This window comes from Netta rufina (genome assembly GCF_964035555.1).
Source record: "Netta rufina genome assembly, chromosome: Z".
Taxonomy (NCBI): Eukaryota; Metazoa; Chordata; class Aves; order Anseriformes; family Anatidae; genus Netta; species Netta rufina.
The window spans coordinates 7,375,888-7,391,513 of NC_140126.1; the positions used below are offsets into that span (position 1 = coordinate 7,375,888).

Consider the following 15,626-nt stretch of genomic DNA (forward strand, 5'->3'; position numbering starts at 1 on the left):
TCAGTGATCTGAAGCCAGGGCAGTGCCACGGGCAGTGCTGTCCAGCTGAGGGATGCTGTTGGAGCAGGCACTAACATCGTGCTTGCAACCCCATACAGCACACAGCTCTATCATTTTACTCCATGAATATAAAGTACACTACTATTGTTACGAGCTTCTAGTAATCAGATAAGATGCTACTGATTTCCCAAAAGGAAGCATCGTATCTCCACCTTGAAACAAAAAATAATTAAAGTGAAGGTTTACTGTGCAACTGCCAACTGCAAAGCAACCTGCAGGAAGCACAAGGCACCCAGCACTCCCTGCACGGACGCAGCAGCCCTCCCCATGTCTGCATGGGGTTGATTGGAAGCAATACATCTGCAAGGTGCAGGGGTGTCCACCAACTTGAAGTGCTTTAACTCCCCAGCAGAAGAAAAACCCATACAGATCTACCTACAAATGAAAAATCAAGGTCATGCACTTGGCTCCAGGCCACCAACACAATGACTCTATGGAAATACTTCTTAAGCACCACATCCACACAAAGATAAAAAGCGAATGCTACTATACAAATCATATGCGCTGCTTATTCTAACACAAACAATTGCTCTAAAGGTGGGTGCAAACCACCTGAAACAGTAACTATTTGAGGTGGTTCACAATGACTACAGTTTGCTTGTTCCTGACTACTTTGTAACACCTTGGAGTTAGCTGCAGAAAGGCAGGTGAGGGTGGCTTATCACACAGAGAGAGATAAGCTAATTCTTCTTAAAAAAAAAAAAAAAAAAAAAAAAAAAAAAAAAACGGGGTCAAAAAAGAAAGAGGCAAAAAAAAATCACAAATACATGCTTGGGAAAATCTCTTTAAAGATCTGAAGCTCCTGAAACAGGGAGACTTACAACAACTGTAAGTCAGTCTAGCCAGAGAAGTCACTGTTTCCAATTCCTTGTTAAACTTGAAGCACAACACAGAATTTGTTTTGTACTTGAGCTTGAAAGTCAAAACAAGGCTTTTTAGTCCAAAACACATCCATCTGATGAATATAAACAGTATTTCAGAAAAAAACATGCATATTTTTAGCATATTTAAGTGAGAGCTCCAATACTAGTATGGGCTAGGTTTGGGAGAACAATACACACTGAGTTTAATACCTTTTTATTCCTTTAGCATTCAGCTGGTATCTAGGAAATGTGCTAACACATTACTGGGGAGTGAAAAGAGGACTCTGTGACCCAGAGAATGAAGTGCTCTCAGATAAACAATCAACCAGGAACCTATCTTTGGGTTTAACGCTTAATTTACAGTGATTTTTTAAATGTATCCAGGCTCCACAGAAATAAAATAGGTTTGTCCATAAATATGCATGCAAACAGGTACTCTTCTGTAGCTGCCCCAACTTTGCATACACATACATATTTATAGATCCATTATTAATATTTGATATCTCAGTAATGACCAGACGTACCAAATCAGAATGAAAGCCACCCCATGTCAAGTGTGTGACAGGAACATTGTTTGCCCTACATTTCGCAGGTGTAACTATGGCATTTACATTTGAAAATGGGATTTGTTTATTGTTCTTGTGCTACCTTTGAGAGCAAAAACCAGTCTCACCCAGATGCTGGAAGTCCTGGGGGTTGGAGATGCCTTTGAAATGCCATTTCTTGCTACACGTGAGAAATCAGACATGTAGAAATGCTCACCTTGCCTTGCCCTTTCATCAGGACGATGTTAGAGATGATGGACGGCTGGGTCAGTCTCCATGGAGATTCCACCTGGGCGGCACTGAAGGAACGAGTGGATTTCTTCACGATGTGGTAGTCCTAGTAAACAGCAGCAAACAAGGGAAGTCAGTCGCTCTGATTGCTTGGCACAGGCACTGGGATGACATACTGGGAAAATTGTGTCGGGGAGGAGACGGTGGGGTGGATCTTAACAGCTATGTTCAGATGAGCACTCAAGGGATGAAATCCTTGCTCGTTACAGTCAGATTGAACCTTGCCGTAATTTTCCCACATTTCACAGAGTAGCATCATTTTGTAATATACCAGTCACAACTTAAATTAAAAAGATTGAGGAGAGCTTCATGATGTACTGAAGTACTTATCTGCTAAAAACAAACTAAAAAATGCCTATAACATCAAGTCATTAAAATAAAGAGAAGGGTTTTTAAGTGCTCAGATCTCTAGTGCTCATGGTATCAGCTTTAGGGCTTGAACACAGCATGAAGTACCCCTCTTCACCATCCTCAGAGGAAAGACATTCTCCATAGGTGGCCAATACATCCCAGTTTGGCATGGTGCTGTCCGAGGGATATGCAGTGCTCATACCCAGGTTTGCACCCACCTGCCTAGCTCCTGCTGACTCCAGCTGCTGTGGCAGAGAGTGCTTTCTGCCGCCCCGGGAGTATTTCACTGCTATCTCATAGCTCGATTCACCATTTTCCACCATCAGCTCATCGTCTTCCCCCACGGACTCTAAGCGGGATCCGGCACCTGGGGAAAACCACAGAAAGGTATCTCAGACATCTCAGAGCTGCTTCATCCTCTTGGCAGCACATAATAATCACCTCCTGCAAACCCCAGACTAACAATGCCTTAAAACATTGCTTCACTGTACCCAACAGAGTGCTTACAAGCTAGGTTTGATCATCTACAACTGAAAACTTTTCTGCTGTCACAGCTTTTGCATGATATTTCAGTGATGCTGAACTCCTCAGCACTGTCACTCATGGTAGTAAGGAAAAGCAGATAACTGAGCCAGTAGCTCAGGGACAGAAAAGAAATTCAGCTGTTCTCACCCAATAGCATTGCCAGTGCAGTAAGCTCTCAAGCTTCATTTATTTAAAATTAAAAGACCTGACACTGTGGCCGTATTCATTTCTGGAGGTGTCATGTCACTTTGAGGGAAATTTTTCTGGAAAGGAAGAAAGGAATAATGTGCCAAATAAATGCTGTTTCCTTTCCTTCTGTCTGAGATCCTAGTTATCTTCAAGAGGAGAAGAGTGCAGAGTTCACATTAGAAACACAATGACTTGTCCTGCAGGATACCCAGCAGTCAGCAGCAGAGTGCCCTGCTCCCTGCACCAGGGCTCCTCCAATTCTCATTTTCTCTGAGGTCCCCACAGGATCCGGTCCCAGCATTTCCTGCACTTTTATCCCTGGAATTCCCCCACCATGCAGGAAAGCACAATTAACCCCTATTTTACAGATGAATCCCAAGACAGGCAAAATTCACACATGCTGGATTTTGCCTAAGTTTTGAGATTACTTTTAACCAATGCAAGCTGGAGCTGCCACAGAAAGGGTAAGCTCTGCTTCACTACCCTGTCCTTACATTGGATGCAGGACTCACAAGCCATGTGCTGAGGGAGATCCATTGCACATTTGCCCAGATAAGCCCCAAATCTGTTCTCTGCCACCTCCTCCTGGCTAGGATGCTGTGCAAGCACCAGCACTAGGGAGGGAGCAAGCACAGAGCCAGGGACAGCTGCTTGTTTTCACCCAGCAAAAAACGAATTTTGCCACTGTATACACAGGCAGGATTTGCACCCGCCTCTCAGAGTGCCATTTAAACCCACTCCCTGCTTTGGGGTGTGAAATCACCGCTGGTTTTAAAGCTCCCTTTCCATGGTTTTGCAAGATGCTGTTGCTGCACACATCCAGGAAGGCTACCTTGGCATGTCCCAGCATCTTGGTACTTCTTGCACTCCCAGTCCTCCAGGTACCAAAAACTAACCCTTTCCCATAACCTCCCCCTCTCTTTTAGAAGTTGTATTTCCATGTTTTTTTTTCCCTATCTCTGAACACAGCTTCCCTTCTCACACTGCATCCCAGGATGGGAACCAGGAAAGAGGATGCTCCTGGCTGGGTCCAGTGAACTACCAGCACACAGCCACAGGGACTGCAGGCAGGGCAGCTGCATGGAAGATGCTAAAAATACCTGAGTAAATGGAAATTGAGGTGAACATTTGAGGGAGGGACTCTCAGAGTGCATTAGGGATGAGAATTTTGTTGAGCTCTGGTCACAGGTTACTGCTAAGACTTGGGCACAGCACAGTAGACAAGGGTGAGAGTATTTGCTATAACAGGTATGTTAGTGATGGCAGGTTGAAAGACCTCCCTCATTACAGCCCATTAAGTTAAAGCATACTGAAATAGGGAACACAAATGATTAAGAAAAAAAAACAAAAAACAAAAAACAAAACAAAAAAAAAAAAAACAGAGAGAGAGAGAACAAAGAAAAATACACAAAAAGAAGTTTCCAAAATTTTGCTTCATTTTTCTGTCAATTCAGCTCAGGAGGCTGAATGCAAACGTCTTACAGCTGGAATTTTCCTTCCAAATTAAGCCATTAAACCTATGCAACGTCCAAAGAAAAGAAAACCTACCTCACTTTTAGAGAGCTAAAAGAAATACTCATCAGAAAAACTTTACTACTGCTATCTTTTATCAATCCAGATTTACCTTGGGATCGACTTCTGTATTTCAGTATGCCACTTCCCAGAGTCGGACTCTGGTTGTTTCCTTTGGACACTTCCACAGAAGCTGGGTCTTGAGACTTCTCAGTTTCCATCACCTAAAAAATTAAAAATTAAAAAAATCCAATATAGTTGTGAACCAGTGAAGCTGACGGAATTCCTCTCATTGTTACTAAGGTACAGAAAATTCCACTGCACATCATCTTAATTTTTCACAAAGATGTCATTGTATTAAGCCAGCACATGTTTCTATGAATGATTTTCAGTAATGCCTTTGGACATTATGTGATATTTTTACAGATGGATATGCCTAGAGCTTGGTGTGACCAGGCACCCACTGCAGGGCACCACATCAGTACCTCCACTGCACCTCCAGCACACACACACCAGCTCATTCGGGTGCTTCCACCACGCACTTTTACATTTTATTGTAGCTTTTATTGCAATTTATTCAGCTCAGCAAGCTTCCAGAGACACCAAGTGCTTACAGAGACAGCCAGTTTAAAAAAGTGTTGTTTTATTGCTAGTGACCACAGCTGAATGCCAACACGTAACGGATAAAAAGCTGATTTAACAGGTTATGAGGATTGCACAGCCAAGCACGCAGCAGCCTTGGATTGTTCAGCTAAAATTTACTCAGTCCCCATATCATGCAGCCCCCAGTGGCTCCTTTCTCCACTAGTGGCTTTATCGAGCTGCAGTAATCAAGTTTTTCCCAATGGTGCTGCTGCACAGCAATCCTTGGCACACACCCTGTGCACACACCAATTCCTCCACATTTTCACCCCATTACCCACTGCACAATTTTAGACAGCTCATGGCAAGGATGGAAAGTTTTCCAATACAACCACTTACCGGTCACTTTATATTCTCAATGTGCTATATTAACTACTGCGTCAGTTTTTTTTAAAAAAAAATCCCCTCAAATCACCAAACACTCATACGGTTGAAATAGTTTCTACTTCCACTATTGAAGCTTAATAATGGCATGATTTTCCTCAGACCCTCCCTCCCATGGCTCCATCCCTCTTCTCTCAAAACCAAAAAACCCACAAAGCTTGTCTTTTGCAGAGTCTAGGCCTTGTGATTACCATTCAAAGGGTAACAACTTCAGGAAAAGATACAACTGGCAGATAAAGCTGAAGTGGAAACTGCTATTGGACTTGGGCTTTTTATTCCTCCCCCTTCAACATTAACAGCTACACTTAGCTTGTGCATCCCGGCCAGTTCTTTTGGATTTTTCAAGGCATTGCAACAACAGCCTCATAGTCTTCTTCTGGTATCAAATGCTTTGCAACTCATGAGCTCCACATAACAGGATTTATCTGAAGAAAATAACTGCATTCACATAACTGGTGCTTATAATTTGGCCATCCTGGTGAGGAATTCATTCCAGAAAACATGTAAAAATAAGTAAGTAAATAAAATCCAACAGACCCAAACCATCAGTGCCTAGACCACAGCTGAGGTATCAGAACCTCTCCATACGATTCCCTTAAGAACATACCCAAAATACAGCAGGACCATTTAGAAGTGAGCCAGGACTTCATGAATCACATGAAGTTATGCTGCAATTTACCACAGTAGTGAAAATACCCTTTATAATGAGAATGCCTCCTGTGTAGAAAAGGAAGAAAGCATTTGCTCTGAATTCATCATGACAATTTGTCTCTGAATTCATCACTGCTGCAGCCCATTTCTGTCCTGAGCCAGGTCTCAGCAGTGACCCATTGGTACATTCTGCTTTCCTACCACAGAGGGTTTTACTTAGCTAAAACAAAAGCAAAAAGCCCCAAACTCTTTGCATTCTGCAACTCCACACATTTCCATCTAGTGTGGCGAGAGGAAGGACAGCAGACAGTTGCTGCCACCTCAAACACCCCAACCCCATGCAGTCCCGGAGGCTGCATGCCTGCAAACACCCATGCTGCATGTAGGGTCTGCGGGCAGACACGCACATGTGGACACCAATGCCAGGGAAAGCCTCAAGACATTCTCCGTGGCTTTCTGAAATTGAGTTTTATCCAACTTGGCTTCAGACTACAATATGTCTGAAACATCTGAATTACCTATGCCTCTGTTTATTTCTTATTTTAGCAGAAATACTTCTCTGACATGGATCGTAAACATTTAGGAGAAGACATTCTAGCATTCGCAATGAGGCAGATACTCTAAGTTGTTGAAGTTGTCTAATAAACCACCAAGAGTTTTACCCTGCTCAGAAAACATTCAGAAATCCATTCCACAAAGCTTGCGAGAACTCTCAGCAGTTGTGTGCCTGTAATCTTTGGCTCTGTTGTAACTCTGACAAGAAAACCCCAGCTCCACCTTATTCCCCTGGCCACACGTGAACATACTGCTTTTCTGTCTCAAAGCAGCCGCCAGGATTGTGACCATGCCATTTTAATTTTCCTTGCTTTCAAGGAAATGGAGCTTACTATTTCAGTTCTGCATGCCTCTTATTAAGCTAAACCCATAAATCCTGCCCAATTGCCGTCTCGACGCTGAGGACAAGGGGAGCTTTAACACACGTGGTTGTTTGAACAGATTTGAGGGAGATCTAAAAATAGAGCCCATTCTGCCAGTTCATTAAGTAACTCTGGGATCAAGCGATGGTGACATCTCAATTGATTTCAAAGGAAACAGTGCTATCACGAACACACAGTCTTGGCACTAAACCAGGATGAACAACTACCCCCAGAGCCCTTGCTCGGGCAAAACTCCAGCACGACCAGGCCCTTAATTAGGCAAGATGAGGAGCAGGATTATAAGAGTCTGCATTGTTTAACCGCAAACAGCTTGGCAATCATCACTGATTTACAAAAACAAGGCAGGACACATGGGATGATACAATTTAATAAGCAAACTGCTTTGCTGCTGCCGAGCTCCTCTGCTGCGAGCTTCCCCACCGGCGAGTCAATCCAACCCCCAGGGCAGAGCTGAAGATACACGAGTTCAATGCGACTGTTAGCAGGCGAAACGGCGAGGATTAGACCCTGGCCATATGCAGCATGCCAAATTCAGCCATACCTTCACTGGCAAAGGGTCAGACCACTGCTTTAAAACAGCGCCGTGTTAGAGGAGCGGCTGTGCAACTGCACGCAGCAGCTCCGCAGGGCATAACTCCCCATCTGGTCCTGACGCAGCCAAAACAGCTTTTTCTTCAGCAGCACAACCCCAAACTTATTTCATCACAAAACACCCCAGCACTCCTGTCCTCAGGGCAGTCAGCAGGATGAAAGCAGTGGAGTTGGGACTGCCTCCATCCAAAAGCAACCGCCACCCGCACAGAAAGCTGCAGAATGCCCACTGCAAACCTTCACCTGGCCCCTGCAGAAAGTCCCTTGAGACTAGCAGATGCCCCAAGGGCTTTAACCTTTCTAAAAGTTTGTGAGATTTTCTTTGAAGATGTGTTATAATTCTAGTTGTTCCAGTTATTTGTGCAATTATTCACCACTTTGTGGAGCACAGCGTGCTTTAAGCCTTAAATGTGTCGTCTGGTGGGCAGAGAGCTCCACAGGCCCCTTCACCTTACATGGAAAGAAAAATATCTTCACTTTTAAATTAGCTCTTTTTCAATTTAATTGAATCCATCTCTCAGATAAATTACAAAGTGCAGCACTATAATTTACTGGAATTAGCACCGCGAACAATGCAGAGGACACAGATTTTCTCATCTCGGTCAGCACCGAGTTTCCCGTTGCTTACTGCTCTGATTCCATGGCATGCACAAAGCTTCCCATCTGCTGGAAGGACCGGGACAAACCGTGTTGAGGGCTGCAGCACCCAGGGCAGCCTCCCAAAACTCAGCAACTTGGCAGGTGCCCAATGGCAGAGGAAGAAGCATGCTTGCCTCAGAAAAGAGGCTCACCAGGACAAACTAAACACAGATTTAATTGCTTCTGGAGCAAGCTAGAGTGGTCCATTCTTTCATAAACACAGAGATCCAACACATCCAGGGATGGTGGACAAGAGGAGGAACATCACCTCCATATCACCGCTATTTACAGCTTTGCATCTCAGGAACATATGGTGCCCTGCTTTCTCACCCTGCGTATTTGTCGAGGCAGGCTCCACCAGCGAGACCCCACAGCCCCATCCTCAGGCTACGTTTTGCTCCACTAGTGCAGCAAAGCAGCAGCTGCCATCCCCAGCAGCACTTCTGGGAAGGACCTGTGTGGGTACAGCGGGCACAGCCGGGGCTTCCTCCTGCCTGGGGCAAGGGGATGGGAACCGAGGACTCCATTACCTAATTATAAAGCAAGAGTTGGAAACCTCCCGCTTCATGTGCTGCAAGGAGATCAGGAAGTCTGATAAAGATTCAAGAACTGGAGCTGCCCTATTTTCTGAATAGGTGGAAATGCTAAATAAACAGAACAAAAGCCTTTAAAGTGGTCTCTAAGAATGCCTGGTCTATCACTCTAACAAATCCCTGCATTCAAAAGCCAGCCAAAGCCTTTGCTGTAATGCAGGAGTTGCTAGAAAGGGCATTACTGTCAGCTTCAGTAAGTACAAAACTCCAATGGTTATTTTTATCGCTCTTTACCAAGTCTATGAAGATGTCACACACAAGCCTGCACGTGAAACACAAGCTGGCACTCACCGACACAGAGCCAGCAGCAATACCTGCCCACACGCCCTCAGCAAATAGAAGGTGCACACTATGGGAGAGCTGAGCTGCTTTCATCTCCCAGAGTGCTCAATTTATTTTGTTTGAGACACCCCAAAACCTACTTCAACAAGTTTGATACCAGGAGACCAACATGCTGATCATGGCCCAGAGGATGCTGGCAGGCTACGGGTTCTCAATATAAATGGATGCCAACCACACTGGCTCCAAAGACTCCCTGGTGCAGTGTCGTATTTATGGCCAGGGATTCTGTTAAGTAAAGGAGACTCCATTTTCAGGTTTCCAAATAGCTGTTAAAATTAGCACTTAAGTTCTGAAGAGACAAAACATCCTTTTAGATAGAAAGAAATTCAGGAAATGGCTAATGCAGCTAAGTTCCCCAAGAAATAGATATCACAGGGAACACATGCCTTAAAAATAGTAAGATGCTCCCAGCTAAATCGTTCCTAATCCTTTTTGTTCTGCTGCAATATATTATGATTTTCACTATAAACATCTTCTAAGCTGAAGGAAATCAAATTCATACATTTCTGAGATGGTGCACAAATGGATCACTGCTGTTTTCTTTTTAATGCTTTATCCCTTTTTTCCCCCCCAACATCAAAAAGGATGACATATTTGCATGCAGTATATTCCTTGCCCACGAGATGTCTCCAATTGCTGCACAGAGGTCCCAGAAGATTGGTCCTGGTAAATAGAGGAGACAAACATGGAACTCAAGCTGTGTGAACACCACTCCCGCTCCTCTGTTATTTTCTTTAATAAATGCTCAGCTCGTGGCTTAGCACAAATCCAGAGACTATACATCATGGCAAACAACAAGCGGCTGCTTTTTTTTTTTTTTTTTAATGACAACCTTTTTACTCACAGTGAGGGACAAAGCAAGCAATAAACAATCCTCAAAATAAATAACTCTCCTGAGAATGAAGCAAGACCTCCCTAATACCAAAGTCAACCCGCAGCTGCATAGAGCATTCCCATGACACAGCTGGTGGAGAGCTTTGGATTTCAGCTCTAAAACCACAGTTTATATCATCCTAAGTACATGAGAGGATACGGAATACATAAGCATTAGGCATCTTTCATACCTGAATCAAGGATCTGAAGCCTCGTATGTTACACAGGCTGCATTTATTCAGGCACAGCACATCTAGAATACATTTTAACAGAACCCAGCCAAGACTGGACCATGTACGTGCTCAATAATTTTCAGATAAACAGACTGCTGATGCAATGACACGACATTCACACTAACTCTCAAATCCTAGAGCCTTTATCGTCTTTCTGTTAATGTATGTGAACTGCGTGGCTGTGACAGCATCTCTCTTGTCCCAGTGCCATGAGGGGTTATTTTTAGCTTGTTAAAGGCAGTTCATCTCCTTCAAAACTGGGCAGTTATCCAAACAGCCAAAGGAGAGGCAGGCTGCACTGTATCTGTTGCTTTATGGGAAAAACCCTCATTCACAAAAACAAAGAGCAAGTAGAACCTGTACGGTAGATAAACTTGCGTTTCTATTATGCTGCTGACTTGGCTTTCAAACATGTCACATGGAGGAGCAAAAACTACAACTCTGGGTATTGTCTACACTGATATTTATGGTCAAGTCAAGAAGGTTATCTTCCACCAGCCCAAGCATCAGTAGGTATTTCATATTTTGTATGAAATAGCCTGTATCAAGTCTACAGGGGACCCTTCAGAGTACTGGCCTCTCGGTAATACAGCTTTCTCTGTGCTTGCCTTTAACACGAAGGCTAAAAAAGAAGCCCAGAAGGGCTGGAACCAAGGAAGTCCCTGAAGAACCTACTCACATTAACATCTCCATTGTGGATGAATTTCAGAACCTGTATGGAACAGTAATTCAATGACACTGCCCCCGTGGGCCTTCTACCACTCTTCTTCCTCCCTGTGTTCACACGACTCATGCCCACATCTTCACAAAGCCCTTGCCTGTGCCACCACCATCAGCCCATCATAGCTGCTGCACGTCCCTGTGGCAATAAGATGAATTGCATTCGCTTATTTTAATGTGATATGGCTTCTGGAAGCAAAACAACTGCTTACACACAAGAGGAACAACCACATTAGGCGAACAAAGAGTTGGTCTCAAAACGTTTTGTCATTTTCTCCTGCCCAAATTCCCGTCTACATTTACTCTAAAAGCTTGCATTTTACCATCTCTCTGGAGCCACCGCAGGACCCAGAGCATCTGTTCAGCTGTTCTGAAGGGCACCGCATGGGCGCAGACCCCTGGACATGCTGGACAAGGCTGTACCCCACTCCCACTCATTCCTCTTCAAAACGTGCCACATTTTTGGCACAAGGCAGGCACTGCAAATTTTTCCAGCCCTCACCACAAGGAGTTACTGAGCCCTTCCCCAGGACAAGGCTGGCCACAACAGAGCCTCACACCAGGCTCTTCTTCATCTTCACCCACCCCAGTCAAAACATTTCAGTGCAAAAGGGGGTTTCTGATGGCGAGAGCTGTTTCTCGCTTCTCCAGCCATGCAGCCCTGTTCGAGGGGTGAGTCATGTCTCAGCAGCCTCTTTCGAGACTGCGGTGCCCTAATGGGAATGAACGCTCGAGTCCTCTTAGTAATGAGGGTCCCTCCCCACGCTCTGCACACATTTAATTGTTGAGTTATGCTTCCTGTTCCTTTTCAATGTTAATGCTTTCTCTGAAATTCTCTCCCAGTGTTTCCAGAAGAACTTTTGACCTCAAGAGTGTTTTTAAACTTATGGCATTGTTATCCTCTTCCTTATTATGCTTGCATGGCTAGAGGTAATTACATACGGATTCCCTGGTAAGGCAGAAAGGCTCACAACAGAAAATAACTAACCAGTCCTATGGCTCAGATAATACATAAAAACAGGGAGGGGGGTGGTGGTAAACAAATGCATTTCTGCATATTCACAGAGAAGGTTGTTGCTGCATGCCTTGCAACAACAACAACAAAAAAACATAAGTGGGCTTTGTCAAGGGGTAAGGAAACCCAGCTTCTGTGAGAGACCATTAACCGGAGACATCCTGTTTCTGTCACTTGTGGGAGCACCAAAATCTTGGTGGGTCATGGCCATCTATGCATGCAATGTGCCCACAGCTGGCATGAAGAACCCCAGCACCACAGGCAGCAGTTGCCCAGGGAAGAGCCCCAGATTATGAAAAGCCCAGAGGAGCAGTCCCCAGCCTTCCCTCCCTGCCTCCAGCAACTGGAGATCCAAACCTCCCGAGGCGGACGCCCTCGTCTTGTGTTTAATAACTTTTTGGAATTTCTCATCCAGCCCATTAATATGGAGCTGTTCGCTGAAGTAGAACGCTTCAAAAGGAAAATAGTCGGATCATCCCATATTGAACAACACAGCACCACCAGAAACAAAGGCTAAAAGCTTTTGAAGCAGTGGAGAATGGTATGTGCCTCTGTCAAGGGACCTGAAACGCCCCAGATTCATCAGACACTTTGCAAATTCTTGGCAGATCTGCTTTCTGTTCAGAGCTCATTTCCCAGGTTGCTCTGCCATGCAGCAATACAGTGACAAATAGATTCAATTTCAAGCAACAGAAATGCTAGGAAAAATGAATTAGAATTAAAAAAAATTGTCAGAGGTAAATATTACCCTATCATCCTATTTCACTTGGACACAAATAATGACATTTTAAAATAGCAGTGTCAATTGCATGAGGTAAAATATGGATTTAGGGTGAGAGTTTAAAATCCCCGAAGTGACTTAAGACAATTTAACACAACATGATTCTGTGGCCCAGGATTTTGTATCTGAAGTTAAGAAACATTTTGGCCAAACTAGCTCTGAAAGAAATGTACTTTAAGGATATTAATGTAATCCCTTTTCTGCCTGCGGCACAAGTTTTATTAAAGTTAAAACTTTAAGGGATGTTTCATGTTAAACAGGGCTTTACATAACCAAATTCTGTTAAAACAGAGCTCCAATTAAATTGTATTATGAATTTTTTATTAATGAAACACAACAAACACACTTTTGAGTAAGCCTTAAAAGTGCTATTTCTCCTAGATTACGGTTTTCAAGTGTCACAAAACTTTTCTGCTGTGTCCTGGGGAAGCTGAATAGCTCAGATTATATTTCCCTGGCTGAACTGGAGCAGAACTTAAGGCCTTAGAGAACTTACTCACAGGGAGAATATTGAACATCCACCACCTATAGAAGAGACATTTTCCCCACTTAATTTTCATGGAATCACAGAATAAATGATTTTATTTAATTTAATTTTTTTTTTATATTTATTTTATTTTATTTAGAAAGGAAGGGACCTCTGGGGGCCCTGGTTCTGTTGCCTTCTCAAAACAAAGATCACTTACATCAAGACACTCTGTGCCTAGTCCAGTTGAGTTCTGAATATTTACAAGGATGAAGGTTTGAATGTGTAAATCCAAGTGATTATTTTTTCTGGCCAGCAACATCCCTTTGAATTCAAACACAACATTAGAAACCTCACCAGGCATGTGGGAGCTGCACCATGGTCTCCCTCCCTCCTCAGGTGGGCTCTGCAGGGCTCCCCGTGGTAATACTGACACATCGCAGAGGTAATATTTATCCATCTGTGCCAAAGTGTTGTGCCTAGGTCATCTTAGATGGTTGGGTGCTGACACACTAACAGCAAGCCCATCAGGAGTGTAAGTTATTGTTCTGAATATACAGCAATGAATTATTCTTACAGCAAAGCTACTGAAAGAACGCTTTAGGCAATGCTAAGAACTCCTCAAACAGTTCATCCTGAATGTTTCGTAGTATCTTCTCCACTTAGACTCTACAATTAGACATACATTGTGTTGGTCAGAAACACACAGACCTGTTACTGTACCAAAAACTCCCACAGTAACTAAACCCTAAACAAATGAGAGGGAACTTCCCCCTGAGCTTTGCATGTCCACAACTGGTTGCACGCACGCAGTTTTGAAGTTTGGCTTGTCTTCTCAGCCTTTCACACAGCAGCAACAAGGGCAAAGTGGAGTCACACTCCACGCTGGAGTCACACTCTTCACTCTGCAGAAGTGGAGTCAGGCTCCTGGACTTCAAAAAGCAACAGTGAAACATCAATGGACAAATGGACAATAAATCCTTCTGAATTACTTTTTTTTTTTTTTTTTTTAACCTGACCACCCAGCACCTGACAGCATCCCTGTAAGTCTCTGTAAAACCCTGCACAGTAAAAAGAAAATTATTTAACCTCTCATCAGAGGTGAGAAACTGGTCATGATAAAGTCAGCTCCCATCCAGAGCTGGGCTGAAAATTGGTTTCAAATCTAAAAGCCCTGATGCTTAAACTGAGAATTCCGTCTTAGTGACATGGTCCAGACCTTCAGTACCAGCGCCCCGGCCCCGGATGTCTAAAACAAGTACATTTATACTGATTAAAAAAAAATGGTCCAGCTTAGTTCCTGCTTTAATCACCAGCAACAGTCTCATCTCTTATCTACGATACAAATACAGGGAGTATACGAGAGCAAGAGAAGACATGTGATTACCATCAAGGGAGCTGGAGCAGCAAAGAACAGTAATTTCCAGAGCAGTTTTGCAGTTATATATATACACACATACATATATACACACACACAGTATGTATAATCATATAGATATGTTTTGTGGTTTTTCTCTTTAAATCATACGATGCCTCATGCCCACGCTGACCTTCGAACCAGCTTCAAAGCCTTGCTGTGAAAAATTCTCCCCGTCTCTCCAGACAAAGAATAGCCACGTGTGAAGTTTATCTTTTCAATACATTTACCTTCCCCTGTCCTGCCCGGTGGCACACAGGATTTGCACAGCCCAGACCAGCTGTCCCAGCAGGCTGCCCTGAGCTGATGCGGATGGATCAGGCTGCAGGTAGAGCCCAGGGGTCTGCGCTGCTTGGACTGCCCACCCCGAGCTGCAGAGCCCTGTCTGTGCTTCCGATGCTGACACAGCAATTACATGGGGAATGCAAAGACTTCCACACTCAGGATTAGAAGAGGAGAGATTTCAGGTGCAGCTGAACTGAAAGAAGAGGAGAAGTCCTCAGAGCCACCAATAACTTAGCATGACTACATCCCTCTGAATTACACTCCCTTTAATTTAAAAAAAAAAAAAAAAAGAAAAAGAAAAAAAAAAATCTTTCCTGCCATTCTTCTAACATGCTTATTGTACTCAGAATTCTGTGATTTTCCCTCCAGCCCTTAGCAATGAATTACAAAAGCACAGAGCTATGGCCAATAAAGGCGACAGGCAGGCAAGCAGACCAAACTAGCTCAAAGTCAGGCTGTTGCCACTGCAGTGGCTTCAGACTTCAGGGCAGGCTACAAACTCAAGTACATGCTGAAGGGCTCTGGGCAGGCTTGCCTTCCTACTTTACAAATAAATAACCATCCCCTTCACAATCTCCTTCACGGTGTTGTGTATCTCAGTTACCTCAAGTTTCCCTGAATGTTATGTTAATCTGGAAAGGAAATATCCAATAACATTTAAAAATGCCCTCACTGAAAAACACGCAGAGCTTTGCTGAAAACTCAGGAGCATATGAAGTG

The 15,626-nt window shown here is 43.8% G+C and overlaps 1 protein-coding gene across 1 annotated transcript in view; it reads right to left on the bottom strand.

Annotated features, from left to right (window-relative positions):
- PDZD2 (PDZ domain containing 2) overlaps positions 1 to 15,626 on the bottom strand; it is a gene marked incomplete at both ends in the record, with an annotated part of 133,474 nt that overhangs the window by 31,401 nt on the left and 86,447 nt on the right. The window contains 3 exons of the mRNA XM_084305802.1: positions 1,686 to 1,805; positions 2,329 to 2,477; positions 4,449 to 4,560. Coding sequence (XP_084161928.1) covers positions 1,686 to 1,805; positions 2,329 to 2,477; positions 4,449 to 4,560 — 381 coding nt within the window. The remainder of the gene's footprint in view (positions 1 to 1,685; positions 1,806 to 2,328; positions 2,478 to 4,448; positions 4,561 to 15,626) is intronic.